General features: G+C 44.9%; 1 protein-coding gene across 1 annotated transcript; it reads right to left on the bottom strand.

Moving 5' to 3' along the window:
* Window positions 1-3409: 3409 nt before the first annotated feature.
* Window positions 3410-17695, bottom strand: LOC137378634 (probable G-protein coupled receptor 139). The gene is made up of 2 exons (XM_068048927.1): window positions 17611-17695; window positions 3410-4314 (listed from the first exon to the last, which is right to left on the bottom strand). The coding sequence occupies exons 1-2, from the start codon at window positions 17693-17695 to the stop codon at window positions 3410-3412; spliced, it is 990 nt and encodes a 329-aa protein (XP_067905028.1).
* Window positions 17696-21107: the final 3412 nt, after the last annotated feature.

Here is a 21107-nt window from a genome sequence, read left to right as displayed (position 1 = left end):
CTGGGATCTTGGAATACAGAGTCGAATTTCAAAATTTGCCAATGATACCAAATTGGAGGAGTGGCAAAGAGTGAGTATGATATGAACTGCCTGCAACAGGACATAGATAGGCCAACACAATGGGCAGACAAGTAGCTGATGGAATCGAATACAGATAAGTGTGACGTGAGGCATTTTGGTAGCAGGGATAGGGTGAGACAATATCGGATTAATGACACAGTTCTAAAAAATGCGTAGGAATAGAGAGACCTGGGGATGTGTGTGCATCGATCTTTGAATGTGGCAGGACATACTGAGTCAGTGGTTAGTTAGTTAAAGCCTATGGGATCTTGGGCTTCATAATTAGAGAAATAGAGTACAAAAGCAGGGAAGCGATGCTAAACCTTTATGGAGCTCTGGTTGGGCACCAAGTTTTGCATCCAGTTCTGGTCACCACACTTTAGGAAATATGTGAGTGTCCTTGAGAAGGTGCAGTAGAGATTTATCAGAATGGTTCCAGCGATGGGGTGTTTTAATTACACGGTTAGGGTGGAAAAGCTGGGTTTTTCTCCTTGGAGCAAAGGGAATTGAGGGGAGTTATAACAGAAGTGTATAAGATTATGACAGGCTTAGAAAAGTTAGACAAGGAAAAACTGTTCCCATTAACTGATGGTACAAGGACTCGGGGTTTGGGCAAGAGTTGCAGGGGGAATGTGAGGAAGAACTTTTTAATGCAGTGAGTGGTAATGACCTAGAACTGGCTGCCTACGAGGTTGGTGGAAGCAGAGACAATCAATGATTTGAAAAGGAAATTGGATGTCTACTTGAAGGAAATAAACTTACAGGAATACGAGGATTGACCAGAGGAGTCGGACTGACAGGTTTGCTCTGCAGAGAGCTGGGATGGACACGATGGACTGAATGGCCTCTTCTGTGCTGTAAATGTCTCTGACTCTATGGGCTGCATTTTATGTGGCCACCACTGAGTTTGGCGGCAGCTTTAAAAGATGGCGGACCCAATATGCGGCTTTCGCTCAGCGGATTCACCGCAATATGAACAGTGCTGGGGTGGTCGCCCTCACCTCCGATGACATGGAGGGGGCAGGAGAACTGTCCTGGCAACAGCGTCCGGCGCCAATGCGCAGGCACTGGCACCATTTTTAAAGGGCTGAGAACCCTAAATGACAGTCTGAATTTTTAAAGTCACAGTGCGTTCAAAAACTATTGAAAATAATTACTCTTTCCATCCCCTCTCCTACTCTGGCCCCCCAAGGCCTTACATTTAATTCCTTGCCCACTCAGCACACCCATAAATACTTACCTTGACTACGTGACCTTCCCCCACAACCAAGTTCATAAACTGTAACCCTCAAACCTTTCCCACCATCTCCCCCTCCCAACCAATCCAAAGAATTTGACGCTGCTCTCCCCTCCCACACTGAGAAAATGACCTCCTCCCCCCTCCCCACAGTTGCAGTGCCTCATTTCCCTGGACGGGGAAATAAAGGGGCGTCAATTCCAGCCACCAGATTGAAGATCGCGGCAGCTCATCAGGAGGTGACGGAACAATAAATCAGGTAAGTAAATTTATTTCCATATTAAAATTGAGGTCCTGTCGCTGAGCAGCGAGGAGGCCGCCACGAGGCCTCATCCCTGCTGTCAGGATCGGGCCGGTGTCAAAGTCCATTGTGGGCCTCGTCTGGGGCAATCTTCATGCCCCACCCCACAACGGATCCAGGCATCGAGGGCTCGATAAAATCCTGCCCAATGACTATCTTCTGAAAGCAGCAACTGATGTTATATTAATTGTTCATCTTAAATGTAAGATTGATATATTTTTGTGATCCAAATGTAATTAGGGAAATGGGGCAAAGATGCACATATGAAGTTAGGTCACACATAAGCCATGATCTCATTAAATGACAGAACAGGCTCAAAACATGAAATGGCCTCTCCTGTTTCTTTGTTCCTATCTTCCTAACATTAATCCCTCAACTCACATCACAAAAAGCAGATGAAGTATTCATTCACCACATTGGTGTTTGCTCGATTGTCATATTTCAGAGTTTTTAAACATTAAATTACAATTTCTCTTTCCAGCTGCTGGGAGATGGGTTGTGATTTAGGAGTAGGTTGTGCTTTTATTGCATTATGAATTTATGTTGTGTGTTATAAGCAGTTGGGTAGACTGTCTCAGTGTAGCACAGAGGATTGATTGGATAAACAGTGGGATAGATTGTCTTGCTGTAACACTGACAGAGTGTGAGTTGTAAACAGTGAGGTAGACCTTCTCGGTGTAACACCGATGGTTCAGTTACTCAGTTCAGAACTTGCCCAATTTTTATCTCTGCTCAAGGCCAAGTTTTATATCCTATTTACTTTGACAGTTGTCCGTAATTTATTGCAATGCACACACTTTAGCCTCCTCCTTGCCAACAGTCTCCAACCTCCCAAATTAGCCCTGCACAACATAGTGAATGCATAATTTCCAGTCATGTTGCTCTGTTAGAACGACAGATTTACAGTCCAGAATATTTTACAATTATGTAAATCACAGCCATTATCAATTATCATAAAGTTCCATTGTATAGTCTTCACAAACATCAGATGCTGCACTGCTATCACTGAATTCTATCAGATTCAGTTTATTTGTGTTTTATTTAAACATGCTGGAAGAGAAAAGGAGGAGAGACAATATTGATTAAAAGGTACAATTTTAAAGGGTGTGTAACACAGAGAGACAGAATAAAACAGAGAGACCTGGGGGTTCACATACATAAATCTTAGAACGTGCATGACATATTGAGAAGGCTGTTAAAAAGCCTTTGGGATCTTTGCCTTCATAAATGAGGCACAGAGTACAAAAACAAGGAAGTTATGGTAAAATGTTCTAAATAGTTTTTTGGGCCTCAGCGGGAGTTTTGTGTCCAATTCTGTACATCACATTTTAGGAGGGATGTAAAGACCCCAGTGAAATTGCAGAGGAGTCCTAGGGTATGTACCAGGGATGAGGGACTGTATGTGGAGAGACTGCAGAAACTGGGATTGTTCTTCATGGAGCAGGTTAAGTGGCGATTTAAAATCATGTGGAGGAAATGTTTGTACTGGCAGTAGTGTCAGGAACCAGAGGACACAGATTGAATGCAATTGGCAAATGAACCAGAGGGGAAATGGGAATAAAAACATTTAGTCAGTGAGTTATGATCTGGAATGCACTTCCTGATAGGGTGGTGGAAGCAGAAACAATAGAAAATTTCAGAAGGGAATTGGATAAATATTGTAAGGGAATCAATGCTGAGCTGCTCAGAGCTCTGGTCTTTGGGCTCTGGCACAGTCCTGCTCCTCTGAGCTCTGAATTTAGTGCTGCACATCGGTATGTAATCTTATTTATGAGATGGAACTGAATTCTAATGCTGACAAATCTTTTTGTTCACTGTTTGATGAATCTGAGAATCACAGTGAAAGGATATTTCACAATCTTTTTCAGCTGCTCTCGGAATTTGCTCTGAGTCACTGTGTAGATACAGGTGTTTGTGCAGGTACTGAGGAGCTGGAGCAGGTATCCGATGGTATTTGCGGTGGGTGAAGGGGTATAGGAATCAGACATGAATTCAATTCGCTGATACAGGAAACAGGTAACATAGGTCATCCATAAAACAATAAAACTGCCTGAGATTGTGAAGAGTAAAATGATGGATTTTCTGCGTTTGTCCATCTCAGGGTCACTGGGACTCTCTCTATCACTGTCCGCCTGGAGTCTCCGGCGGGCTCTACTGGCTATTAAAATGTGTCTGACGGTCAGAGTGTTGAGGAGCAGAATCAAAACGAATGGGAGCACAGGGGTTAGAAGGCGATGAAGAATCCCGTATGCTGCCCAGAAGATTGAAGTGTAATACTCTGGTTTTGTGATGCAAAACCATTCCAAGTTATTGAAGATGTACTGAGCTTTAAATTTGAAGAACCAAGGAATACTTTCCAAACAGCTCAGCACAGGCACTGCTCCAATAATCACCCTTGCAGTTTTCTCAGTGCAATATTTAGTTTTCAGCTTCTGGCAACAAATGGCCACAAATCGATCAAAGGTGAAAGCAACTGTAAACCAGACAGAACTCATTGTCGTAGCAGGAATGAGCACCTCAACCAAACTACATACAGGAGTAATATCCAGGAAAGAAACTGGGAAATAAACAATAAGCCACCTCAGAATCACATCAGTCATGACAACCATGAGATCGGCCGCTGCCATGGCTACCAGGTAATAAGTGACACATTTGGAGAGACCACAGTTTCCCCGAGACAGCAAGTTAAGTGCAAAAAAAACCAAGGTGAGAATAACTGGTCAAGTTCAAAGCATCAGTTAAACAGGATGTTCCGTTGAATTTGCTGCATCTTGTATTTGAAAATGACATCTGATTGTCGCAGTGTTTTCAGCAGGAAACGGGTTGTAAAATCTAAAAAAAACATATTGTGAATCAATTGAGAGAAATAAAAGCAGCATTAATCTTAAAAACAGGCATGAGTTCTGGCCATATGATCAGGGGAACAACGAGGAATAGGTTCTAGTGTTAATAGTCTGGGGGGACAAGGGATGAGGGTGAAAACTTTGCAACAAACGGTATACCATGATCAGATAGTCTCCGATAATGGACCACAATTTCGAAACGACTACTTCAAGCACTTTGCAGAAATCAGTGGATTGATACATCCAACAAGTTCCCATCGGTATCTGCAATCGAACAGAGAAGCTGAACAAAAGAGTCAGAACTAGTAAAGCACTGTTAAAGAAAAATCAACACTTCTAAACTACAGACATACTCCATTGTCATGTGGATTAGCACCATCCGAACTGTTAATGGGAAGAAAACTTCGAACCCCACTTCCAATCCTACTCAAAGATTGACTTCCAGGGCTACAAATCCAGATTACCTGAGAGTTCAAGACAGAGTAAAGTCTTACCAAAAGAAATAACCCATAATTATAACAGGAAATACCATACCAGGAACATATCGAAATTGTCAGAAGGGCAAAAGGTAGGGGTATGAGACCAAAGCAGAGAAGGAATAAATGTTCAGAGAGAGGTGAATCAGCAGCTATCTAATTTTGTCGAAATTTAGAAGGTACTTTACGAAGAAACTGAAGGAATCGTATTCCTATTCATCAAAGACGTCAGTCAGTCAAACATTTGGACGAATCAAAAGCTAAACCTGAAATTCAGAAAGCACCGGATATTACAAACTTCAATGAAGGCTGTCCAAGTCAAGAAACAAGAGTTCAGAGAAAGGCCACCTATCTTCTGTATCTGATAACAACAAGATCACGGAGAGTTATGAAGCCTCCTGACAGCTTGAATCTGTGAAGTCAGAGATTTGGGAGGAGTTGGGGTAAAATACTGTTTTCCATGCATTAGTATCTAATTCACCACGATCCTGCCAGGAGTTCACAATCTTCTAATGTGAAGCACTCACGTGCCTTCACTTTCCCATCTTTGAAAAGCTAGTGCCACTGAGGCGAGAGTCCTCGGTGTCTGCTAAAGTTAGGGAAGTAATTTGTTGTTATCTTGCTGATTATTTTTAACATCGGACATTGCCAGTAAGGTCAATCTGCAGATGTGAGGGGAGGGGGGGCTCTGCAAGTGTTGGGGGTGTGGAAGGGAAAAATTCTGCAAGTAAATACTTCCGGAGGGGAAGGGGGGAGCTCTGCAAGGTGGGTACTGTTACGGGGGGAGGTTGAACCCTGCAATCCAACATCAGGAGACACCGTAATTAGCGATGCCAGTGCAATCCCCGGTACATTATTATGCTACGTGACCACCTGCCTTTAATTGTGGTGGCGCGTCCAAAAATATCATGGGACCACTGACATTTTGCACAGCCGCAGCCGTGATTGGCAGGATAACAGAATCCAGCCTGTAGTATAAGGGTCTGAAAGGGTTAATATTGAGACAGTGTAAAGAATTCCTCCTACCACGGTGATGTAAGAGATCATGCGAGAGAGACTTCACGATAGATGCAGTGTGGCTTTGGAGGAGAGACTGGTGTGAAGCTGTACATAGTTAGTATGTAATAAGGTTAATGTTCTAATTGCTCCAGACAGAAGAATCTCTGAGCTAGACTAAGGTGGCAACGTACCAAACAAACATACAACACACACATTCATATATATTCACAGTAACCCTAATTTACATCGCATTACACCCCTCTTATACTGACCCCACCGAATGCCTTCGCATTTCCGACTCTGTCTCTCTCAATTCTCTCTGCACCTTGATTTTCCTCTCAAATATTATCGACTGGTTCCCGGACCCCTGCCAAAATAGTTTAAACCAGGGTTGTCCAACCTTTACACGTGGGAGGGGGCCACAGTACATTTTTTTGTCTTACAGAGGGGGCCGGTGAGACAATTTTGGAAAGATAAAGGCTTTAACAATTAATCTTGCTATAAATCAAAACAACAACAAATGTGTAATTTTGTGAAGAAGCTTTAAATGAAAGGATTAATTTATTGACTTACTTTCTCATCACGATGTTAGATACTGATTTAGTGAGATATCTGGCATTTGTTTTGCTCGCAAAAGTAGTCAATGTTTGCCTGCACACATGTAGCGATGCAGAGTATCCTGGTTAGATATCCATCTGTCAGGAGTGATCTTGATCTCTCTCTCTCTCTCTCTCTTTTTCTCTTCCCCCGCCCCCCCTCCCCCCCCGTCGTCTCTCCCTCTCTGTGTCCCCCCACTTTCTGCCCCCCTCTTTCTCTTTCTCCCCCAATTTTCTCTCACCCCTCTCTCTCTGACTCCCCTCTCTCCTGCTCTGTCCCACTTCTCTCTATCCCCTCTTTCGCTGCTCCTGTCTTTCTCAGCCCCTCTCTCTGCCACTTTCTTCCTCTCTCTCTCTCTCTCTCTGCCTTCTCTCTCTCTGACTCTCTTAACTCCTCTCTCTCTGCCTCCGCTCTCCCTCTGTCTCCCTCCCTCTCTCTCTCTCCCTCCCTCTCTCTCTGCCCCCATCACTCTCTGTCCCACCTCTTTCTCTCTCTCTTCTCCCCTCTCAATCTCCCTCTCTATGTTCCCTCTTTCTGTCCCCCTCTCTTGCTGCCCCCTCTGTCGCCTGCTCTTTCCCCCCTCTCTCTCTGTCCCCCTCTCTTTGCCCCTTTCACTCTGCCCCTTCTCTCTGCCCCCTTCTTTCTCTCTGCCCTCTCTCCCTCTGCCCCCACCCCACTCTCTCTGCCACCACTCTCTCTCTCTCTCTGTACCCTCTCTCTCTTTGTGTCCCCTCTCTTTATCTGCCTGCCCCACTCTGTCTGCCCCTCTCCTTCTGTCTCCTCACTCTCTCTCTTCCCCCTCTCAGGTCTTGTTCTGCCCAACCATCCCCCCTCTCCCTCTGTCCCCCTCTCCCTCTGAACCCCCTCTGCCTCTGTACCCCCCTCATTGCCTGTACCCCCCTCTCCCTCTGCACCCCCGTCTCCCTCTGCACCCCCCTCTCCCTCTGTAGGCCCCTCTCCCTCTGTCCCAAATCTCCCTCCATGTCCTCACCCTCTCTCTCTCGTCTCCTTCTCTCTCTGCCTCCTTCGCCTTCTCTCTGTCTGTGTCTCTGCCCCACTCTCTCCCTCTGCCCCCGCTGTCGTTCTCTCTGTACCCCCCTCTCTCTGTCCTCTTCTCTCTCTCTGTCCCCCCTCTCTCTCTGTCCCCCCTCTCTCTCTGTCCCCCCTCTCACTCTGTGTCCCCGTTTTCACTCTGTCCCAGCCCTCACTCTGTGCCCCCCCTCACTCTGTGTCCCCCCCTCTTTATCTCTTCCCCCCCCCCCCTCCAGTTCATGGTACTGGGAATATATGGAGATTACCACCTTTGAGATCCTGTTTGCTAGTTTCTTTCCTAGCTCCCTAAACTATGCCTGCCGGATCATATTCCTCTTTCAACATATTTCGATATGAGCCATGACTGATGGCTGTTCAGCTCCCCCCTTAGAGGACTATGCAACTGCTCTGTGACATCCTTGTCTCTGGCACCAGGGAGGCAACATACTATCCTGGATTTACCACTTGTCTCTTCCCCTAACTATAGCGTCCCCTTGCATTTTTGCTTTTCCAATCTTCCTCCTGCCCCTCTGTACAGCTGAGACATCCATGAGGTTGTGGACTAGATTCTGGCTGAGGAACCATCACTCTCACCAGTATTCAGAGCAGAATACTGATTCGTGAGTGGGATGAACTCAGGGATCTCCTGAATTATCTGCCTGGTCCTTCTTGACTCTCTGGCAGTCGCCAATTCTCTCTCTGCCTGAATACCATTAAGCTGCAGGGTGACCACCAGTCTCCATCTCTCTACATTGCTTTCCTCCTTTAAGATACTCTTAAAATCTACCTCTTTGACCAACCTTTTGGCCATCTGACCTGGTAGATCCTTATGTTACTCAGTGTCATATTTTGTTTTATAAATGCTCCTGTGAAGCGTTTTCGGACATTTTATTACATTAAAAGTGGTGTATAGATGTAAGATGTTGTTAATAGAGAGACATTTCTCAAGGCATAATAGAAAAATAGGCACTGAATCAAACATTAAGATATTAAGAGTGGTGACCAAAAACTTCATCAAAGAAGTTGATTTGAGAAAGAACTTAAAAAAGGAGAAAGAGGTAGCAGAAGGATTGGGGAGCAAATTCGAGAGCATGGAATCCAGGTAGCTGCAAGAATGACCAACAATAGTGGAGTGGAGTGAAGTGATGTACAAATGGACAGTGTCAGTGGAATGGAGAGATCAAAGGGGTTTGAAGTTGTGGAGGAGTTCATTAAGATAGGGAGGGGGCAAGGGTATGAAATAATTTAAACAGGAGCATGAGAATTTTAATTTGGAGGCTTTGGGGGAACCAGGAGTAAATGAAACTGACTGCACACATGGCGAGGGGTGAGTTGGATTTTGTGTGGGATAGGCTATGGACAGTGGAGTATTCGATGTGCTGAAGTTTGTGGAGGGGGAGGATGGGAGGCTGACCAGGAGAGCATTGGAAGCATGGAGGTGGGTTTCAGCAGACGGTGAAATGAGTTGGGGCAGAGGCTGTTCATGTTGTGGAGGTGATGGTAAATGTGGGGTCAGATGGTTAACTCAAGGTGAAATAGAATGCTGAGGTTGTGAACGATCAGTTTCAACTTGAGGCAAGAGCTCGAGTTCAGGATGAAATGGTTGTCAAGGTTGCAGAGTTTGTCTTCAGGGCCGGAACCGACTGATTCAGACATCACAGCTCGATTTAACCGTTTTTCTTGACTTGTTGAATGTTGAACACTGAAGAATTAAATGCATGCTATCTACATATTAGATAGAGGGAAATCTACCTGATTGCTATTGCCTGATATTGACTGGAACTGCACATTGTTCACCTGGTTTAAAAGGAGCTCCTTTGAATTGTGGAGGTGTATTAACAGTGGCTTTCAAGACTTATACATAAATAATAAGTGAGATAATAGGGGAAAAGAGTGCAAAAAAACCCTACTCCTGCAAACAGACAACAGCTTGAGAGAGGAGCGAATAGAATTGGCAGGATTACTTTTTATACTTAATTGGTGATCCATAACTAGCCATGCCCCATCCTGCATCGAATTCACAAATACAAACACCGAAATGATACAATATCACACTAAAATTTCAGTTCTAACAACTTCAAGTTTGTGACGTCACGATGTCGAGGAAGGGATTTAGATCTGAACAGGGAGTGAGAGAGAAGCCAATCCTGGGGAGGCCAAAGCAAAAAGAGACAGAAGAAACAAGATAGAAGAGAATTTCACAGGATAGGACAGAGATGGGTGAAGGCTAGGGTGGAAGATGGGATTCAGAAGGTAGGATCCAGGGATTTATAGACAAGTATTTCAAATTAATGAATGGAGAACGGGAGCCAGTAGATCACAGTAATGACAGGAATGGTAGATGAATGGAGCTTCGTGTGAAAGAAGGAACTTGCATTTATATCATGACTTTCAGGGCCTTGGGATATCTTATAGTGCTTCCCAACCAAATCTGGATCAAGGTCACAAAACAGATAAAGAAAGGAAGGACCATTGGATTTACCTTCAATTCCAACATTGAGAAACCCCCCAAAATGTACCCACACTCCACACGGGAGAGTATTCAATAGTTTCTCACATGCTCCAGGGTATCTGTTCTAATATCCAAACCAAATTCTGTATAGATAGCTTGATGTCTTTTTGTTTGAAGAACTTCCTGAAATCTGTTGTAAATTTGTCAATATCCAGTTTGGAACTTTATCCACTTGACCCCTTGTCATGGCTTGGTCTGAAATAGTGCCCAGTATGCATATCGTTATAGCCTTTTCACATCAGTCAATACATCTTTCAGCCACTCCTTTCAAGGCTGAAAAGTCCAGGTTTTTCCAGTTGTGCTGCACAACTTGTTCTTCGTGCCCAGAGATCTTCTGGTTGTTCTCTAAACTGCTTCCTTTTATACTCGGGACCAGAACTGGACTGAGTGCTCAGTTTGAGCTTTGCTCCTTCATTTTGGTTTCAATGTTATAAATACATGATTCAATTTCAATTTATTTTGATGAATATTGCTGCACAGTGATTCAGCAACTGGCCAGCAGGTCTTCTAGAACTCGAGGATTATACTTAACAATTACACCACCATTTATAAAATAAACACGCTTTTAGAACATCATCTAATAATACAATACAGAAGGAGGCCACCTGATCTGTTGTGTTAGTGCTAGTTCTTTGACAAAGCTATCCAATTAGTCCCACTCCCCTGCTCTTTCCACATAAAACTCCAATTTCTTCCCCTTCATGTGTTTGTCCAATTCTGTTTTATTATTGAATCTGCTTCCACTGCTCTTTCAGGCAGTGCATCCCAGATCACAAGAACGTGCTGATAAAAAGTCCCCTCATGTCACCTCTGGTTCTTTTGTCAATTATCTTAAATCTGTGTCCTCTAGTTACCTTGTCCCACTGGTAACAGTTTTGCCTTATTTAATCTATTGAACCCCTTCATGATTTTGAAGGCCTCGATCAAATCTCCAGTTAAACTTTTTCTGCTTCAGGGTGAACAAACCCCCAGCTTCTCCAGTCTGTTCAAGTAACTGATGCAATTCATCCCTGGGACCATTCTAGTAAATCGCATCTGTGCTCTCTTTAAATCCGTGGCTTTATTCCGAAAATATGGTGTGTGGAATTGGCCAGAATACTGTAGCTCAGACCTAAACAGTGTTTCAGAAACGGTTAGCAAAACGTTGTTGTTTATTCTAAACTTGTCTTTGTAAAGCCAAGAAACCCCTTATGCCTTTTTGACTGTTTTCTCAACTTGCAGTGCCGTCTTCAAAAAGATGTACATACATCCTCATTCTTTCTACCAAACTTAATCACATTACATTTCACTGCATTAAATTTCACCTGTCTTGTCTCTACCCATTTCACCAATCCATGTCGTCCTGAAGTCTGTCAGTTCCAAGTTTTGTGTCACCTGTAAACTTTAAATTGCTGCGCTGTATCCCCAACACCCTGTCATTCATATAGATCTATCAAAAAGAACAGTAGTCCAAACATCAAAACCTAGCAGATGCCATTGTATGCCACCCTACAGTCTGAGAAACAATCATTCGCCACAACTCTTTGCTTTCTGTCCCTGAGCCAATTTCGTATTGACACAACTACTGTCCCTTTAATCCCATAGACTTTCATTTTGCTCTCAGGTCTTTAACAATTGAGTTACTTTATCAACCACCTTTGCAAAATACATGTACATAACATCAACTGTGCTACCCTCATCAACCCCCTCCATTACTTCATCAAATAACTCAATCAGGTTTGTTTTCTGCCTATTTGTATTGCATCGCACCTATTACTTTTGATGGATCATTGTTGAATCCACAACATATCTTGTCCATAAATCTCCAGTAAGGCTCAGGTGCCCCTTCCCCCTTTACAATCCTCTCAATAACCTTCTAAGTATTTGCTAAAAGAGCAGATCGAGGAAGGTGAGGTAACACATGAAATCAAACATCCCACAGTGGGATTCCACAAGCATTATTATTGATATAAAAATCACTAAGTAAATACCACATGTGCAGTACATACTCACCAAAAACATGTGACTGTGTTATGAAGATATTAGACACAGTGCCACATTATCAAACCTCCAGAAATAAAGCCAATAGTGAAGACATTGGCAAGAATTGCTTTACAGTAGCACTGGTTTTTCAGGACAATTCACCTGAAATCGGCCAAACAATTGCAAAAGATCGTGGAATTATAAGCACAAATTGTGTTCAGTGCAAATAGGATTTCTCCAATCTTTTGTTTTAGTTTTAAAACTTTTTTTTTTTTTCTTTTGGGCCTCCTTATCTCGAGAGACAATGGATACGCGCCTGGAGGTGGTCAGTGGTTTGTGAAGCAGCGCCTGGAGTGGCTATAAAGGCCAATTCTGGAGTGACAGGCTCTTCCACAGGTGCTGCAGAGAAATTTGTTTGTTGGGGCTGTTGCACAGTTGGCTCTCCCCTTGCGCCTCTGTCTTTTTTCCTGCCAACTACTAAGTCTCTTCGACTCGCCACAATTTAGCCCTGTCTTTATGGCTGCCCGCCAGCTCTGGCGAATGCTGGCAACTGACTCCCACGACTTGTGATCAATGTCACACGATTTCATGTCGCGTTTGCAGACGTCTTTATAACGGAGACATGGACGGCCGGTGGGTCTGATACCAGTGGCGAGCTCGCTGTACAATGTGTCTTTGGGGATCCTGCCATCTTCCATGCGGCTCACATGGCCAAGCCATCTCAAGCGCCGCTGACTCAGTAGTGTGTATAAGCTGGGGATGTTGGCCGCTTCAAGGACTTCTGTGTTGGAGATATAGTCCTGCCACCTGATGCCAAGTATTCTCCGAAGGCAGCGAAGATGGAATGAATTGAGACGTCGCTCTTGGCTGGCATACGTTGTCCAGGCCTCGCTGCCGTAGAGCAAGGTACTGAGGACACAGGCCTGATACACTCGGACTTTTGTGTTCCGTGTCAGTGCGCCATTTTCCCACACTCTCTTGGCCAGTCTGGACATAGCAGTGGAAGCCTTACCCATGCGCTTGTTGATTTCTGCATCTAGAGACAGGTTACTGGTGATAGTTGAGCCTAGGTAGGTGAACTCTTGAACCACTTCCAGTGCGTGGTCGCCAATATTGATGGATGGAGCATTTCTGACATCCTGCCCCATGATGTTCGTTTTCTTGAGGCTGATGGTTAGGCCAAATTCATTGCAAGCAGACGCAAACCTGTCGATGAGACTCTGCAGGCATTCTTCAGTGTGAGATGTTAAAGCAGCATCGTCAGCAAAGAGGAGTTCTCTGATGAGGACTTTCCGTACTTTGGACTTCGCTCTTAGACGGGCAAGGTTGAACAACCTGCCCCCTGATCTTGTGTGGAGGAAAATTCCTTCTTCAGAGGATTTGAACGCATGTGAAAGCAGCAGGGAGAAGAAAATCCCAAAAAGTGTGGGTGCGAGAACACAGCCCTGTTTCACACCACTCAGGATAGGAAAGGGCTCTGATGAGGAGCCACCATGTTGAATTGTGCCTTTCATATTGTCATGGAATGAGGTGATGATACTTAGTAGCTTTGGTGGACATCTGATCTTTTCTAGTAGTCTGAAGAGACCACGTCTGCTGACGAGGTCAAAGGCTTTGGTGAGATCAATGAAAGCAATGTAGAGGGGCATCTGTTGTTCACGGCATTTCTCCTGTATCTGACGAAGGGAGAACAGCATGTCAATAGTCGATCTCTCTGCACGAAAGCCACACTGTGCCTCAGGGTAGACGCGCTCGGCCAGCTTCTGGAGCCTGTTCAGAGCGACTCGAGCAAAGACTTTCCCCACTATGCTGAGCAGGGAGATTCCACGGTAGTTGTTGCAGTCACCGCGGTCACCTTTGTTTTTATAGAGGGTGATGATGTTGGCATCGCGCATGTCCTGGGGTACTGCTCCCTCGTCCCAGCACAGGCATAGCAGTTCATGTAGTGCTGAGAGTATAGCAGGCTTGGCACTCTTGATTATTTCAGGGGTAATGCTGTCCTTCCCAGGGGCTTTTCCGCTGGCTAGGGAATCAATGGCATCACTGAGTTCCGATTTGGTTGGCTGTATGTCCAGCTCATCCATGACTGGTAGAGGCTGGGCTGCATTGAGGGCAGTCTCAGTGACAGCATTCTCCCTGGAGTACAGTTCTAGGTAGTGCTCAACCCAGCGGTCCATCTGTTTGCGTTGGTCAGTGATTATGTCCCCCGATTTAGATTTGAGGGGGGTGATCTTCTTGATGGTTGGCCCAAGAGCTCTCTTCATGCCATCATACATTCCTCTGATGTTTCCGGTGTCTGAGGCCAGCTGAATATGACTGCATAGGTGTTGCCAGTAGTCGTTTGCGCAACGCCTAGCTGTTCTTTGTGCAGTACTTCTGGCTGCTTTAAGTGCTGCGGATGTTAAATCGCTGGGGGCTTTCTTGTAGTTCAAAAGTGCAATGCGCTTAGCGGCTATGACAGGTTCCAGCTCTTCATTATGAGATTGAAACCAGTCTGCATTTCTCTTCGCACTTTTGCCGTAGGTGGTCAAAGCTGACTCATAGATGGCGTCTCTGATGTGGGCCCACTTGGTCTCAGCATCCCCTGTGGGAGTGTTTTGAAGGGCTGTTACAAGTGAATTTAGAAATTTTTGTAACAGCTGTGGGTGAGAAATTCTGCTCGTGTTGATGCGCGGGTGGCCCTTCTGCTTGGAATGATGCAACTTCTTTGGTCTGAGTCTAACCTTGCTGCACACCAGGGAGTGGTCGGTGTCGCAGTCCGCACTGTGGAAGCTGCGTGTGATTTGAACACTGTTTAAGGCGGCTCGCCTTGTGACAATGAGGTCTAGCTGGTGCCAACGACGTGATCTTGGGTGCCTCCATGAAACCTGGTGACAGGGTTTAGTGTGAAAGAACGAGTTGGTGATGCAGAGGTTATGATAGGTACACAACTCAAGCAGTCTCTGCCCGTTCTCATTCATCCTTCCAACGCCATAGCGCCCAAGGCAGGAGGGCCATGAGTCATGGTCGGCCCCAACCCTGGCATTAAAGTCCCCCAGCAGGAATAGGTGTTCGGTGTTGGGGATGCTGCTAATGATGTTATGGAGTTGTTCATAGAACTGGTCTTTAGCTTCAGGTGCGGAACAGAGTGTTGGAGCATAGATGCTGAGTAGGTGTACTGGACCAGAGGTGGTGAGCAGTCGGATGGACAGTATGCGTTCCGAGCCATTTGAGGGAGGCTCTATCATGCTGAGCAAGGAGTTTCTGATGGCAAAGCCCACTCCATGCTGTCTTGGTTCTTCAGGATCCCTGCCCTGCCAGAAGAAGGTGTAGTCTTGCTCTGCTAGAGAGCCACTCGCGGGGAGGCGAGTCTCCTGAAGTGCTGCAATGTCCACATTGAGTCTACTGAGCTCGTTGTTAATGATGGCGGTCTTCCGAGAATCGTTGATTTGTGTAAGGTCTTCCGACAGGCCAGGACACATAGTTCTGACGTTCCAGCTTGCAAAGCGAAGGGCTGGTACCTTCTTTCCTTTTTTCATGTTGTTTGGTGCGGTGTATCAGTCCACCTTTCGGGCAATGACCCTGAGCTCCAAGCACCCATTGAAGCAGGCAGACTGTGGCGGGACAGAACCTTATTGACCGGGGGCTGCCCGGTTTGAGGCGGGCGGTAGCTGTCCAGTGAGGTGCAATGACCTCTCCCACCGACAAAGGCAACCCGTGGCGCCCAGTTTCTACGCCAATTTATCTGGACTTATAACCCGTAACTGCTGCCTTCCGTGTTGTTTCAGTCGCTGTGAGGCAACTATGGAGTGACCTCTCCATGGCGCATGCCTGGGCAAATTTATGGAGGTTGAGAGTTGCCCAGTCGTCAAAACCCCCCTCTCGGCCTTTCTGGTGGGGTCCAAAGGAGTGCAGGACACGACGTTTGGCACCAGTATGGCTGCAGGAACTGCCGGAAACATGCCAAAGGTGACACATGACCGCCTACGGGGTTCCGCTCCGGATTTTCTGTTAGGGTTTACTCCCTTAGTCTTGGTCTCTCCCGAGACGCCCACAAGGCAGTGGGGTTGTTGGGGCCCCTACACAGGTGTAGGATGGTGCCGGTGGGAGGAGGGGATGCAAGGGGGAGGGGTAGAGGGAGGGGGTGGGGGGGGGGTGCAGGGGAAGGGGGTGCGGGGTGAAGATGGTGCGAGGGGGGGGCGGGCTGGGACGGGGTTGTGAGGGGGTGAGCTGAGAGGGTGGAGCAGGGAAGGGGACGGGGTGGGGGGGGGGGGGTGGAAGGGGGGTAAAGGGGGGGGGGGGGGTGGAATCTGGTGCAGGTAATAAGCCATTTCCTCAGTGCCCACCATCGACGTCCGGAAAGCTCATCCACGTCCTTCGGGAGGTGAAGCATCATTTGGCAGACTTAGAGGTGATTACATTTGCTAAGGGTTTTTTTTTTTTGCAGTGGTTTAAATAAAGGCATGCAGCATTGCCGACAGTGCGCTGCAGATGCTCTCCGAGCCATCTCCCGCGGGCGCTTTGAAGTTGCGGCCGGGGGGGCCGTTCGTGGATGTTTTGGGTGTTCGGGGCACCTTTTCACAGGACTTCTCTCGGGTGCCGCAGCTCCTTCTTCACCTCAATGGACTTACCGCATGCCGTGGCTGCAGACACTCTGGACTGTGAAGACAGCAGGATCGGAGATTAAAGTATCGGCAGCTGTTCTCGTCAGTTTCATCCGGATCAATTTCATTGAGAAAACAAAGAGCAGGTGTGGCTGGGGGAGGGCAGTGGGCCCAGGTAACATACACTAAACTAACTGTTAACTTTTAGATAGGGCTAAGATGAACTGATTTAAAGAGCCAGGGGAATTTAAACAGTTTAAGAGGGCAGATTGTGGGAGAAAACGTTAGGGATGGGAGCAGATGGCCATGGATAGAGTTGAACAGCAAGGGAGCTTCCTAGGGAGCTTCCAGCCCAGGAGCCATCTTGAAGGTTATTGCACTAGATATTGACCCTGTCCACAGAACTGGCCCCCTTTCCTGATCTAATTAATCACCATGGAGTGATTCCACTAATTGCATCTATTTGCGAGCCTTCAAGGAGGTGCCTAAAATTAAGCTTTGTTTTGTTTAGGCGCAAGGACTCTAAGAAGCATGTTTTAAAAGCATTAAACATCATTTTTTTCAATTACGAAGAAATTGACTATTGTACACCAGTGTAATTATCGAATGGTTCTATATTTTTTTACATTATTTTCAATTTTTAAAAGAGGTGAAAGGTGAAAGACTGGACACATTGATTTCAAACGGTGATTTTTTTGTGATGAACACATTTTCAGCTTTAATAAAACTACATGAGATTATCATTCCTAAATATATCAAGGGATATCATAAAGACAATCCTAACATCATTAGATACTAAAATGCTGATCAATTGTGCTGATCCATGGCAGATTTGCAGATTTGATATTCAGAGACATACAAATGAGTTTGAACGAAAACTTGAGAGGGAATAAAAGCATTTCTCAAAACTGGCATAATTCTGAGCACAATTTGTAACCAGATTGCCGATTGTGCTCAAAGCAGAAACACTTGGTCAATGACAGCAATGAACAGATATTAATTACTTACTGGGCACTCCGATGGCCCCAAGAACAGGACAGTAAATGAACTCAACATCAGCGAGTGTTGGGAGCACATTGAATGGATATTTCATGTTCAGATTAAAGCAATGACTTCAACTGAGACTGTGATCATCTAAAGGAGCATTTATACAGACAGAATAAATCCTCCAGGGACACAGTTAGTTTGGGTGATCTTCGGCATTACTTACAGTCATTTGAACAAACAGATCTGATCGAGGCAAACAGCATTAAAATAAAGATTAGTTCAGAAAGAGGAAGGATCAGAAAGTGGTGAATGGCGGAGGTGTGAGAGATAAACCGAAATGATTTTAGAGAGTGTCTGTAAATACATGGAGCGTGGCCAATAAGGTTAGAGGGCTGCAGCAACAAATAGCCACATGGAATTATGATTTCGTGGCAATAACGGAAAAAAACATAATACTCTCAATTGATATGATGGTCTTTTTATAAACCATGCACCCAACGGAGTAACTCTGCTTCTCTCTCCACAGATGCTGCCAGACCTGCTGAATATTTCCAGCATTTCTTGTTTTTATTTCACATTTCCAGCATCCACAGTATTTTGCTTTTATTTTAGTGAATATTCAGAAATCAGTTTCAATTGTAGTCATTTATCATCATTAGGCAAACTGAGGGAGAGGGAAATGGGCGCCAAAAAATAAACCTCATGCTGCTTCAACCTTCATCAACTATCGCAACTGTTCCAATGGAACATTATTTCATTTTTATTATTATCATTATTACTAAAATAAACAAGTTGAAAACCAACATGAACAGATAAAGAGTAAATGAGCAATGGGAAGCCTCCAAAGTAGAGACTGTTGGAGTACAGATTAGCTACATTCCATGAGGGGGAGAATGGTCACCCAACGCTACAGTTCTGTGGATGACGAGATTAACTTGAAACACAAAAATAGGCTTCTGATAAATTTCAGGGTCAAATACAGTACAGAGCCAAGAACAATACAAAAAGAACAGAGGAGAACTTATAAAGGAAATAAGAGGGACAATGAGATGTTATTGGAAAAGATTAGTGGGTATCATTAAAAATGAACACTGAAGTTTTTTATCAACAGGCAAAGAATAAAAGGTCTAATTTGGCACCGAAAAGGAAATCTTATTGAGAGGGGAGAATATGGCTGAGTTAATAAGGAAAAGGAACTCGAGTGGGCCATTCGGCCCCTTGACCCTGCTCCACTGTCCAGTAAGTTCATGGCAGATATTGTAACTCATTTATGCTTCTCTCACCATACTTCATCTGATCCCATCAACAAATCCTTCATTCCTTTCTCCACAGTATGTCTTTATCTAACTTATCTGTGGCTTCGTTTGTAGCAGGCCTGCCTCTGAGTTAGAAGGCTGTGGGCTTAAGTTGCACTCCAGGACCCGAGCGCAAAAATCGAGGCTGATACTCCAGTGTAGCACTGAGGGAGTGCTGCACCATCGGCAGTGCTGTACTTTGGATGAGATGCTAAAGCAAGGCCCCATCTGCTCTCTCAGATGGCTGTAAAATATCCCGTGGCACTATTCTGAAGAAGAGCAGGGGAGTTATCCATGGTGCCCTGGGCAATGCCAATCCCTCAATCAACATCAGAAGAACAGATTATCTGGTTTGTGGTGGCAAGTACCACATTCTAACCATTCCCTGGGTAAAGAAGTCTCTCCTGATCATAAGAATATTAGAAATAGGAACAGGAGAAGGCCATCTGGCCCGTTGAGTCTGTTCCGCCAGTCAATTACTGATCTGATTGTAGTCTTAACTGCACTTTCCTGCCTACCCCGATAACCCTCGACTCCCTTGTAGATCCAAATCTGTCCAACTCAGCCTCAAATCTAATTAATGACCCAGCCTCCACTGCTCTCTGGGGTAGAGAATTTCAAAGATTAAAGACCCTCAGAGAGAAGAAATTCCTCATCATCATCTTAAATGGGACACCCCTTACTCTGAAACTGTGCCAAGTTCTAGATTCTCCCATGAGGGGAAACATCCTCTCAGATCCCTCTGTACCTCAGCATTCTGCAGTCTCCCATTTAAATAATATTCTGCTTTTCCATTCTTCCCGCCAAAGTGGACAACCTCACATTTTCCCACAATATCGGCTATCTGCCAAATTGTTGCCCACTGACTCAACCTATCTATATCCCTTTACAAACTCTTTGTGTCCTCCTCACAACTTGCGTTCCCACATATTTTTGTATCATCAGCAAATTTGGCGACAATACATTCAGTTTTTTCATCCAAGTCATTTATATTGTCATGCTGATGAGAAGTGCAGTGATGGAAGTACAGAATCAAACTGAAGAGTTATAAAAATTTGTAACAATTTTAAAGAGACTGCTGTCAGCAAAAGGGAGGACAAGACACATGACCCTCAGCATCTCTTGCACTCATCCACACCCTTGTCTACTAAAACTAAAAAACAATTAAGCCCTGTCTGCATTGAAATGTGACAGACAATCACACTTGGATGTGAGTTATACTCAAAAACAATGAGACAATACTTTTCTCAGACTTCCCATTTCTGAATATTCTCCATTACAATGGAGTGTGAACCACCCTGAGTTCAGAATGGGGCCAGTTTCAAGGACATTATACAGCCCAACTTGGACTGAAACCTGAAGTCAAATGGACGAAGCCAACCCTTGTGAAGTTCACCTTATCAGGTCATCATTTTGAGGAAAACAGGGAGAGAAGACAGCAACATCACAGAAGGCAATCGAGCCAGGGGCTGTGGAAAGAGCCAGCCAAAACAAGGAAGGAGCCCTGCTGCAAATTCTACACTTCAACATTGTGCAGCAGAGAACTGAAAGGGTCTGTCACCTTCAATCTGAAATCTTAACCATCAAAAATCTCCAGCATCTCAACAAGTCAATACTGCAAACAAACAAGGCCTGCATCTTCAAAAAAAAAATATTGTCCTACTTGGGAGATTCAACAGGCTTACCGTAAACCATAAACACCTACCACACCTTGAATTCTTACCCTTAACCTTCTATCTTGTCTTGAGAGTGAATGTGTGTGTGAGTGGAGTTGCAAACATTTCGGGGAATGAATATTGTTCAATAATTAGTTAACCTTCTGTTTTAAACCCACAGGAAAACTTGTCACTGTCTGTTTATTTGGAAAGTAAAATGCTCAGGGGCTTATCATTTTAAACAAATACGATTGCTATCAGTTGGAATGTGAACAGTGGGAACTACCCCCTTACACCTGTCTCTAACAATATAGATTGAAAATAGTTGAAGCCCCAGCACTGATCCCTGTCGAACTCCACTAGTTACTGTTTGCCAATCTGAAAAAGACCCATTTATCCCAACTCTCTGTTTCCAGTTAGTTAGCAAGTCCTCTATCCAAATTACCCCCAACACCATGAGTTCTTATCTTGTGTAGCAATTTTTTATGTGTCACCTTTCGAATGCCTTTTGGAAATCCAAATGCATACAACTACTGATTCCACTTTATTCACCCTGCTTGTTACATCC

The sequence above is a fragment of the Heterodontus francisci genome, chromosome 17, assembly GCF_036365525.1.
Source record: "Heterodontus francisci isolate sHetFra1 chromosome 17, sHetFra1.hap1, whole genome shotgun sequence".
NCBI lineage: Eukaryota > Metazoa > Chordata > Chondrichthyes > Heterodontiformes > Heterodontidae > Heterodontus > Heterodontus francisci.
This window is presented reverse-complemented; position numbering and strand designations above follow the sequence as displayed.